At 43.9% G+C, this 12,180-nt stretch overlaps 1 protein-coding gene across 1 annotated transcript; it reads left to right on the plus strand.

Annotated features, from left to right (window-relative positions):
• Positions 1-6,631: 6,631 nt before the first annotated feature.
• Positions 6,632-11,968, plus strand: LOC134935620 (gastrotropin-like). Its single transcript, XM_063930559.1, has 4 exons — positions 6,632-6,698; positions 7,021-7,193; positions 9,754-9,843; positions 11,915-11,968. Exons 1-4 carry the CDS (start codon positions 6,632-6,634, stop codon positions 11,966-11,968), a joined length of 384 nt encoding a protein of 127 aa, XP_063786629.1.
• Positions 11,969-12,180: the final 212 nt, after the last annotated feature.

The following is a 12,180-nucleotide window of genomic DNA, read 5'->3' on the forward strand; positions in this document are numbered from 1 at the left end:
TCCAATTCTAAATTAGTCCAATTGTATTTTACAGCAGAACCAGCAATAACCGATTTGAGGCAGCTGATTATTACAACTCCCCACCCATGAATTTTTTAAATAATAATTTCCATGTCTTTAAGTGCAGTTCCACATTAGTTATTTTGTGCTTACTGTATGAAAATCAGACTCTGCTTTTGAACACAGTAAATCTGGCTTAACAGAAGTCTTGATTACAGGTCACAGCCCCGGGTAAATGAAAAGAAACTCAGACGGAGACAGAACCTGAAGTCTGAGGTTGCACAACTGTAATGAGTTCATTCCACTTTTCTAAAGCTTTCCCAGATCTAAGAGATAAACAAAAGGTCATGCTTAACTATGCCCCATCTCCTATCTGGTTTGCACATGCAGAGCTATGAGATATATATATATATATATATATATATATATATATATATATAAATGAGCCGATTTCTCAGGTTGTGTCATTAATACAGTGGTTCCCAAACATTCTTGAATCTTGGTGCACTAGAGTTTCTGAATTTCAGCCAAGTTAATACGTTAAGTAAATTGTGCTTACCTGTCATCATTAGTTATATGGTGGTAAACAGAGTTACACTGTGTTATCTCTGCGGATCTCTGTGTAAGTTCCGCACACTCCCCCCCTTTCGGCATATGTGTAAGGGCCACTACTTCTGTGGACATTTATATGTTGCACTACTACTGTAAGTGTTAAGTGTAAGGGACACTACTACTATGGGCACACTACTGTGGGCACTGTGTATAAGAGGCACTACTGTGTAGATTAACGCGACTAAGGGGCACTACTGTGTGTTGTAACATGAATAAGGTTCACTACTACATAGAACAATATGAATCAGGGGCACAATGTGCTAGGAACATGTGGTGAGGTAAATGGTTCAAGAGGCACTGGCTAGTACCAGAGCCAAATTTACACGCAATATGTAAACCAAAGGGTTCATGTGGGCATTAAACAAAGGTGCAGCAATATTTACTGCTGGAAATTTGGTGTGTTTGATCAGAGATGTGAGGAAAAGGTAGACACTGCCTCACCTGCCATAGACTTTTTACTCCAGAGTTTTGACTATAAAAATGATTAGACTAATACAAAAAAGATATAATATAATCTTTGTATTTTTTATATACTTATATAGTCAAAACTGTTGCTTATAAGTTAATATGACAGGAAAGGCTCTGCCTTACCTGACCTGAAGGGCGTAGCTACCATAGGTGCCGGCAGTGCAGCTGCTATGGGGCCCAGAGCTGAGAGTGGCCCACCTTCCCTGGCATGTGTTATATACTGTGCACTATATATCATAATGTCAATTGGGGGTACTCTGAAATGTGACATACAGTAGGATGACCTTAAGCATTACTACGATTCATAAAAGAAACTAGGGCACTACTATGGGGCATAACATTAAATAAGGCTCTACTATGGTTCAGAAAATGAACTAGGGCACTATTATAGGGCATAAAATGAACAACTGCTGCAGAGAGGTGTGTCTCTAAAAACATTGGGACGGGGGCCCCTTAAAAATGTTGCTATGGGGCCCACAAAGTTTTGGCTACGCCCCTGCCTAACCTCACTGCTACGTGTGGTGTAATATGAATAAGATTGTGCTACTGTGTAGTGTAATTTGAATTGGGGGTACTATTGTGTCTTCACACCCCTTCCTTGTGAGACCACACCCCTTCTTGTGGCACATGCCTTCGGCGTGTGCTTTCACTTTATTACATTAGGGAGGGAGGAGCAAATTTATAGTTTGCAGGGAGGAGCCAAACACGATAGCACTGACCCTGCCTGCAAGTGTCCCGCGGCATCCAGTTTGGGAACTACTGCATTCATATCTGAGAGTTAAACATCTATATAGTGTGGCAGATGCTCAATTAGCTTAGTGATAGCATTCAGGTGCTTGAAAGGGAGGGGTATTTCTAAGCAAGAAAAAAAAGCTATGTTTCCAGAAAAATAGTTTTCCAGGTAGACCACCCATTTTCCAGCACCTGATGGTCCGACACCTCTTTTAATCGAGACATTTCAGGTGCTGGAGGAAGTTAGGCTACAGGCGGGTGCTAGGCAGCGGGGAGAAGAGGGGGAGTCAAGGCTGCATGAGGTTTAGGTGCTGTGCGGGTAGGATGCCATTGTTGCATCTGCCGCCAATACCACCAATAATACGCCAAAATGGATAATCCATCATAGTGCCGGATAATCGGTGGTGTACCTGTACCTCTATATATAAATATACAGTCAGACCTGAATAAGTGAGAAACCTCTATTACTGGAACTAATTGTGGCGTCCCAGCATTTTTGCACCAAAAAACCTCTGTAAAGTCCTGTACATACTGGGCGATATGATCAATTTGAACTATGAATGGTTTGAACTATGAACGATTTCCCTTGAACTTCCCAGAGTCCCTGATAGACAAAATTGTGTATATACAGTACACTGACCGATTTTTCAAGTGATCAAGGAAAACAGAAGGTGAAAGATGTCTTTTGGTTTCAGCCTAATTTAAATTCTAGGGGTCAGTGGGCATCCCCCCAGAAACATTGGTGGCCAGTGGGAGCATGTTATAATAATAAAACAAGTGCCCATTGGTGGCCAGTATAATGTGGGTACTATTTGGCATGCAAACATTAGTGGCCAGTGGGCATCACATTGGTGAGCAGTGACTGTGTACTCACCGATTTTTAACAGTCTGTTCAGGAGCAGAAACTTGTTGCTCCTTTCAGCTCCATTCAGTGCCCGAGGAGTGATTGGCGTACAGTATATCGTTCATCATTCATACATACACGCTGAACAATAATGAATAACAACATGAATGATATAGGCAGAATTGAGCTGCATGTACATTGGACTGAAGACCATATTAAACAACCAGCAGGTGCGAGCATCGTTGAAGAGTATACACTAGACGATATGAACAATAGATCTTTCAACATAAAATTGTTATCGTTCATATTGTACATTCATATTGCCCAGTGTGTATGGGGCTTTAATTTATTGAGACTGTCAAACCTTTAACTGAGACTGATTTTTCTCGATTATTAGGAATAATCACCTCTATAACTGAGATGATTGCTGTTAGGACCCCTTTAAGTGAGTTTAATGCAGTTTATTAACCTCAATAAATGATACGACTGCTTTTAGAAACTCTGTAACTTGAATTAGTACAGTCTCTATGTTACACTCCACTATAGTACCCTATACCTGGATTTACAGAGGGTATGCGCTTAGCATTCTGGCGGTCGAGATGCCGGTGGTCATGTGATCGATGCCGGAACTCTGACACCACTCGGGAGACTGGTGGCAGAACACTGACAGCCATCATCCTTAAGGTAAGTATTGGGCTACTAGATAGGTTTCGTGACTGGGGGGAGGGAGGGGAGGTAGAGTTAGGAACTGGGTCTGTTAGGCACTAGAGCAGCGATGGCCAACCTGTGGCTCTTGAGCCTCATGTGGCTCTTTCTTTTTTCAAATGTGGCCCCCAAAACTCTAAATCATGTGACCACAACAGATACAGAAACCGCTGCACTCCAGCCAGACATGTAGCAGCACTACAGGGACTGAAAACTGAAGGAGCCAGATACTAGAGGTGAGACACCCACAAGCAAACAGAGGACACATTAGGGACTGCTGCAATGGCATGAGTTGATGGGGGGGCTGTAGTGATACCTGCGGGTGGGCTGGAGTGACCCATGGCAGAGCTGGCTGGAGAGACACAGGAGGGTCCTGGCAGGAGTGACGCGGGAGGGTGCTGGAAGTAGTGACACATGGAAGAGCTGGCTGGAGTGACATAGGAGGGTGGTAGCAGGAGTGACACATGGAAGAGCTGGCTGGAGTGACAGGAGGGTGTTGGCAGGAGTGACACATGGGAGAGCTGGCTGGAGTGACATAGGAGGGTGCTAGCAGGAGTGACACATGGAAGAGCTGGCTGGAGTGACAGGAGGGTGTTGGCAGGAGTGACACATGGGAGAGCTGGCTGGAGTGACATAGGAGGGTGCTAGCAGGAGTGACACATGGAAGAGCTGGCTGGAGTGACAGGAGGGTGTTGGCTGGAGTGACACATGGGGTAGCTGGCTGGAGTGACAGCAGGGTCTTGGCAGTACTGAAACATGGGAAACCTGGCTGGAGTGACACAGCAGGGTCTTGGCAGTAGTGACACATGGGAGAGCTGGCTGGAGTGACACGGGGGAGCTGGCTGGAGGGTGTTGGCTAGAGCAGGGGTGGCCAACCAGTCAGTGACAAAGAGCCAAAAAACCTTGTTAGGTATGTCAAAGAGCCGACATCGAGCCAATGGCGCGCATGCAAAAATGGAATGTGGCCTTGTGCCTGCTAGACCACACCCCTGGTATAAAATACATTGAAAAAGCCAGAACGACATAAAATACATTTTTTAATGCCAAATCCATTGAAAAAGACACTTTCACATAATAAACTTCAGCTCCCCCATGTGTCACTGCAGCCAGCTCCCCCATGTGTCACTCCTGCTAGCACCCTCCTATGTCACTCCAGCCAGCTCCCCCATGTCACTCCAGCCAGGTCTCCCATGTGTCACTACTGCCAAGACCCTGCTGTGTCACTCCAGCCAGGTCTCCCATGTGTCACTACTGCCAAGACCCTGCTGTGTCACTCCAGCCAGCTCCCCCATGTGTCACTCTATACCAGCGGTGGCCAACCTGTGGCACTTGAGCCGCATGTGGCTCTTTCTTTATTCAAATGTGGCCCCCAAAACTCTAAACCATGTGACCACAACAGATACAGAAACCGCTGCACTCCAGCCAGACATGTAGCAGCACTACAGGGACTGAAAACTGAAGGAGCCAGATACTAGAGGTGAGACACCAACAAGCAAACAGAGGACACATTAGGGACTGCTACAATGGCATGAGTTGATGGGGGGGGGGCTGTAGTGATACCTGCGGGTGGGCTGGAGAGACACATGGCAGAGATGGCTGGAGAGACACAGGAGGGTCCTGGCAGGAGTGACGCGGGAGGGTGCTGGAAGTAGTGACACATGGGAGAGCTGGCTGGAGTGACATAGGAGGGTGGTAGCAGGAGTGACACATGGAAGAGCTGGCTGGAGTGACAGGAGAGTGTTGGTAAGAGTGACACATGGGAGAGCTGGCTGGAGTGACATAGGAGGGTGCTAGCAGGAGTGACACATGGAAGAGCTGGCTGGAGTGACAGGAGGGTGTTGGCTGGAGTGACACATGGGGTAGCTGGCTGGAGTGACAGCAGGATCTTGGCAGTACTGAAACATGGGAAACCTGGCTGGATGACACAACAGGGTCTTGGCAGTAGTGACACATGGGAAAGCTGGCTGGAGTGACACGGGGGAGCTGGCTGGAGTGACAGGAGGGTGTTGGCTAGAGTGGCACATGGGGGAGCTGGCTGGAGTGACACTGCAGGGTCTTGGCAGTAGTGATACATGGGAGACCTGGCTGGAGTGACACAGCAGGGTCTTGGCAGTAGTGACACATGGGAGACCTGGCTGGAGTGACACGGGGGAGCTGGCTGGAGTGACATAGGAGGGTGCTAGCAGGAGTGACACATGGGGGAGCTGGCTGGAGTGACACATGGGGGAGCTGAAGTTTATTATGTGAAAGTGGCTTTTTCAATGGATTTGGCTTTAAAAAAATTATTTTGTGTCGTTCTGGCTTTTTCAATTGATTTTATACCAGGGGTGTGGTCTAGCAGGCACAAGACCACATTCCATTTTTGCATGCGCGCCATTGGCTCGATGTCGGCTCTTTGACATACCTAACAAGGTTTTTTGGCTCTTTGTCACTGACTGGTTGGCCACCCCTGCTGTAGATTATAAGGATATTACAAGTTCTGTAACAATACGGAAACATGAGTCCAAGTGCTTTCCCATTAGGCACATGAAGCACATGCCTATGGGTGGCACCTGTTTGGGGGGGGGGGGGGAGGGGGGCATTTGGATGCTTGTTACTCCAAAATGTACCTGTAACGGCAAAATATTTGCACCATACGCTATCTTGAGTGGAGTATAAATATGTAGGACATGCACATACTGCCCCTGTAAGCTGTCCTACATAGAATATATGTATACCTAATTAAAAATTAAATTAAATGTCATAGTTGGCTTTTTATTGTTATACTAAATCGCCAATCTTCAAATGAGGGCCTATAACCAAATAAGTGCTTATGCATATATTAACATCACCTGTGTATTATACTTGTTTATTATTTTTGGAGAATATATCAAGTTATAAATATTTGCAAGATTAATTTCTGTACCATTGTCATCTTGTTAGTTACCAACTTTAATCATTTTAGCAGTCATATTTCCTACAAAGGAAGAGAACTAACATATGTAATAAAACACTGGAGCTCAGGGAAGGTGTCCATTAATACATTGGAGAGTTTACAGGTTATTGAACTAGACATTCTCCCACAGGTCAGTAACACTTATTTATCAGCAGTTGTCAGAGAGATATAGATTGCACAATTGTGATATGGAGGGTGATAAGTTTGGTGGGAAGGAAGACGGGTGAGGTCATACTTCTTAGGGTTTATAAGGAGCAACCTCCAGCCTAACTGTACTCACTCATCTTCCCATTTCTAGAATCTTAGAGGTCCTTCTCTCCTGCACTAAATCAAAGATGTCCTTCTCTGGAAAATACGAGGTTGAATCCCAGGAGAACTATGACGCCTTCATGAAACATATTGGTGAGTATTGACCTCTTTGAATTATAATTTCTCTTCTACCTTTTTCAGTGTTAAACATCTGACAGTACTAGGTACTAGATAAGGTCTTCCTTATTGCTTCCGTATTGCTATAATGTTTTATATGTTGGTCAGCTGAAGGATTCATTGATTCTAGCTGAAGAGTAATTCAAATAGAAACAAGTTCATATTTAGATGTTTCTTTGCACTAGGCCTTACATTGACCATACATGCAGACAGAATTATTGGTGTTTTCTTCCATCGCATTACATTTCTGTTTCACAATCTATTACATATTCATTTCTCCTTTATTCTGTTGTAAAAGGCATTCCTGATGAACAAATTGAGAAAGGAAGAAACTACAAATACACCACAGAGGTTGTCCAGAATGGTGATGAGTTCACCTGGTCTGAAATATATCCAGGACACACATCCACCAATAAGTTTGTTGTCGGCCAAGAGTCGGACTTAGAGACAACAGGTGGCAAGAAATTTAAGGTAACTAGTTGCTCACCATCTGAAGATTATTTTTATTTATTGTCTTGTAATACCACACTGCAACTTTTACTAATCACAGGCATATCTATTTGTTTCCTCTTCTGCCATGTACTCACATTTATAACCATGTACTCAGATCATAGGGTAAATGTTTATTTTTGTTGCCATTGAACATGGTACAAAGCAGCTGCCCAGTGACAATTGTACACAATTTGGATCTCAAGTGGGCCCTAAAGCATGGCTCCGTCTCCCTCATGGCAAGGACCTACAGGTCTTTTCATGTAGCGGAGAAAAGCCCTGTTTTGTATTAAACAGAGCTTTTCTCTACCTACTGCAATTCACAGAGCAGGTCACTGTGAAGTTCCGTGCCTGAATTGCATCACCATACTTTTGTATGGTGAGTGCAATTCATGTGGGAACTGAAAGCACAACTTTCCATTTTCATTTGCAAAACCCCTTTGCCATCTCAGGATGGTGTGGGAGGCTTGTTGGGGGAGAAGAGCAGTGAAGATGTCTTTCTCCTGTCTTCTCCCCAGGCCCTTTTGTGACAGCAGCCAATCAGAGGAGCTCAGGGTATATGCATATGCCGGGTCTCCTCCTCCTGATTGTCCACTGCCACAATTCTCTATCTCTCAGCTCCCGCCTCCTGATTGCCCACTTACCCCAGCTACTCCGCTGGGGCAAGCAGAGTTAGGGGAGAAGAGCTGTGAAGACGTCTGTATCCTGTCTTCTCCCTGCCCCCTACTGTGACAGCAGGCAATCAGAGGAGCCCAGGGTATATGCATATGCCTATGCCGGTTCACCTTTTCTTTACTGCTCGCTGCCCCCTTTGCACTGCCCCTACCCCCACTGCTGAGATGACCGGGCACATACGCAATATAATTCAGACGGACAGAAGATGCCGGCACAGGCGCAGAGTATTTTAAAAAAAGAAAAAGTCAGTGTAAACATTGAGAAGATGGATTCACGGGATCCGTGTATACCGGATCACTTTACTAAAAAGGTGGGGGTACATGAATAGGTACTTAACCAAGCTATAGATCGCATCAAACTGATGCGTTCTATAGTGATAAGTAACTATTCTTTACCGCTCACCTACATGAATAGACTCCCTAGTCTGATAATGTTGTAGTCTGCTACATATAAAGGGGTAACCTAGCAATATTTCACACTATCCATATCTGTGCTGACCAGGCACTGTCTCCACCACTGTGGTGACAGAAATAACTATGAGTAGATGTGTTCACAGCAAATTATCAACAACTACATTTACATTCCCCCAACACTCCCACCTTCCATGATTTCACATTTTCATCTGGTTGTTAGCAGAAGAGTGGTATGGCATGGGTGAATTGGGGGCCATAATTGCCGCTTTATTTACTGTATTAAGGAATGTTTGGAGGTACCTTCTAAAACAGACCAGTGGAGGCGACGCCTAAAACAACCAATCAGATTGTAGCTAATATTTTGTAGAATGTACTATATTAATGATATCTACAATCTGATTGAGTGCTATGAGCAAACCTGGACTGGTCCCTTTAGAAGGGTTGATAAGATCAGGCAAGGCCAACATTAGAGATCTTGGGCCCCTTTCATTTGGGTGACATCACTTTGGGGCATGCCTGTGCCTCCTTTTAAGGCACGGTGTACATGCTAGTGTAACCACCCATGTCTCCCAAGTCCTTTATAACCACCCATGCCACCCAAGTCCTTTGTACATTGCCCCCACTCTCAATAACCATATAGACAGGACAAATAAATATGTATGCATGTATATTGGCAGTCCTCTACTTTGTTATTCACTTTACAGAACAATCCTATGTGTTACATCCCCAGGTCAATTATTCTTTCCATACAATGCATCCATCAGTGGCTTTCTCTATTACAACTTTCTCACTTGTCTTTTATTCCTCTTTCACCACTCTGCCCTCCCCTTCCCTAATAATTACACTTTTGCCCCAAGATCTTCTCCCTTTGTAATTTGTTACCCTTCAATTCATGTTCCATCGATCAGAGACCCGTAAATAAAATTATTCCAAAGCTGAGGAAAGATTCTGCCACTTAAGGCAGATGTCTACAGATAGTGACAGTCTCCTACTGGGCACCTGCCATATTTAATTGCTGTTTTCAAAATGGTTGCTCTGTACATTTCTTTCTATCTATCTATCTATCTATCTATCTATCTATCTATCTATCTATCTATCTATCTATCTATCTACTTGTTATAAGATCATGGGGGAAATGTAATAGGGTATGAAAATTAGAAAATTAGAGATTTTGTGAGATTTCTCCTGTTTATTTTAAAGTGGCAATCACTTACATGGCAAAATCAACCTGGTTTTGCCATGTAACTGATTGCCACTTTATTGTAAACAGGAGAAATCTCACAAAATCTCTCACTTTCTGATTCTCACACCCTATTACATTCTCCCTCATCTGGCCCGAATATTTAATATATTGCACACTGATGCATAAACAGCCTTTATTAATACTCTATGTTATTCTGAAATAACTTTTTCTCTCATATGTCAAACATTAAGTTTAACAATTGTCATTGCAGGCTACTGTGAGATTGGAAGGTGGAAAACTTGTTGTGGATTTCCCAAAATATCATCACACTTCCGAGATTGCTGGTGGAAAGCTGATTGAAGTAAGTATCCAATTTATTACTATCTTTAATGGTTATTATAGCTATAAATGACTATTTCCATTTATATACAGTATGTTACAGTATTTTTTCCTCAACGTCAGGCACCGTAGGTGGAAAGTTGTTGCAAAAATACAGATTTATTTTCCAAAGTGCAAAATTGACCGTTAAATGTGTAATTTGAGTCTTCATTGCTCAGTCTTCTAAAAATAAATATACTGCCATCCCATTTCTCCAGCACAATACATAAGTGATATGAAAATGTCTAAAAAACATAAAAGTAGTAATTTAAGGGAGCACAAATTGGTTCATAATTTGGGAATGTGAAGTTCATGGATCTACTTGTTACTATACTATGGGGTACATTTACTAAGCAGTGATACGAGTGGAGAAGTGAGCCAGTGGAGAAGTGGCCCCATCAACCAATCAGCACTGAAGTAACATCTATAATTTGCATACTATAAAATGATACAGAGCTGCTGATTGGTTGATGTGGAAATTTCTCCACTGGCTCACTTCCCTGTTCTTATCACTGCTTAGTAAATGTACCCCTATATATCCAGTGTCGGACATAAAGGGCCCACCGGGGGAATGCTGTTGTAGGGGTCCATGGTTAAGGGTGTGGCCAGGCTCCACTGGGGCGTGGCCAGCTACAACAGAGGTTTGGCTACCCATTACAGAGTACATGTTCTGTACCCTTGGTAAATATATAATAAACCGTATTCTTGTGAAGTATAATGTAACATAAGTATAATGTATAATTCAAGTGCACTAGGCTAGAGTCTGGAACCTGATCCCTAGAGAAGGAGGAGGGCCCACAGCCAGTGGGGCCTACCGGTGGTTTCCCCTGTTCCCCTGTGGGCCAGTCCGACCCTGTATATATCTTTACTGACAGATAAAATAAATGTATTGAAAGTAGGTAAGAATGTGTGCTAAGAGAGGAAGGGGGCAAATACATAGTAACCAAAGCCGGGACTCTCCAGCGATCCAGACCTCCCAGCAATCTGTAACCACGTCTCCAATATGGTCAATCATGCCCCTTTTACGGAGACACGCAGCACCTGCTGAGTGCTCAGACATTAGAGGGTGTGGCTACACCCCCCCCCCCCACTCTTGGCCAAGACTCACAATGGCTGGGCCCAACAGAATTCTTAGCAGCCCAGTTGGTAACCATGCGATACGGCCCAGGACACGCACACAACATGCTGGTAGGTTAATATGGACAGGGTTGCATAATTAGTAGCTAGTGTTTTGCAGCTGTTTCCCATTCAACTATGATCCCATTAATCTGTTATTTCAATACTGTTATAGGCAAGTAAGATTTAGCATGTAAATTAGAAAGGGACAGCACTTCTGGTTGATTAAAACTGAGAAAATTCTGAGCTATGTTTAGAACAGGTACAGAATGGAGCCATAATTTGGCACTGGCATTCGAGATCGCACGCGTGCAGCAAGTCAGGGAAGGGGGCGTGGACTCGTGAGACGCCCCCATTTTTGTTAAAATGGACACTACGGCTGGGGGCACGCGGTCACAGTGCACAGGTGCCTGCTGCCAGTCAGGGGATCGTGGACTCACGGCACCCCCATTTTCTTGGAGACACGCTTTTGGGCGGAGGAGGCTGCCAAACCAGAGAACCGGAAGCTGCACCGTGTGTGACCTTCCCGGCTCTCTGTGGGACTAGACGGCCTACCAGACCATTGTCCCTTCTGGCATATGCCAGAAGTACCAGTTGGGCAGTCCGGCCCTGGTTCTGAAAATATGAACAACCATTAAGTATTACAATTCATGTGTAGTAGTAGTTCTATAACCTGCAGGTGGTGCTGTTGTTGCTGCTGTCTATAGAGATGGACACCGGCAGAATATAAGAAATTACTTTAGGCTAGTTTACTTTTTATATTACAGTATCACCTATGCTGGCACCTTTCTGCTAGTTGATGGAAAACTTAAGGGAATCAAATTGCTAACAATATTGCACGGAGATGATCATTTTCTATGTGACTACACAGTATATAATTTGCAGTGTGCAGGCTCAATGTCAAACTTAATGTACTTTTTATCTTTGCTTTCTTTCAGACCTCAGTATGCGGTGGAATCACCTTTAAGAGAATCAGTAAGAAAGTAGCATAGACCGTCAGATCTCTGTCTGCTTATACTATCACTTACCCGTAATAATAACTGTAATAAATGCAATTTACATTATAATTTGTCCAGTTTGTTTTATTGCTCTGGAGAGTTGTATGGAATAAAGTGTTTACATAAGGCTACCATTAATTCCAAATATCCAGGTGCAGCACATTTATCACTGGAAATGCACAGTAACACTTCTTGTCTACTGTGTG

Source organism: Pseudophryne corroboree, chromosome 6 (assembly GCF_028390025.1).
Source record: "Pseudophryne corroboree isolate aPseCor3 chromosome 6, aPseCor3.hap2, whole genome shotgun sequence".
Taxonomy (NCBI): Eukaryota; Metazoa; Chordata; class Amphibia; order Anura; family Myobatrachidae; genus Pseudophryne; species Pseudophryne corroboree.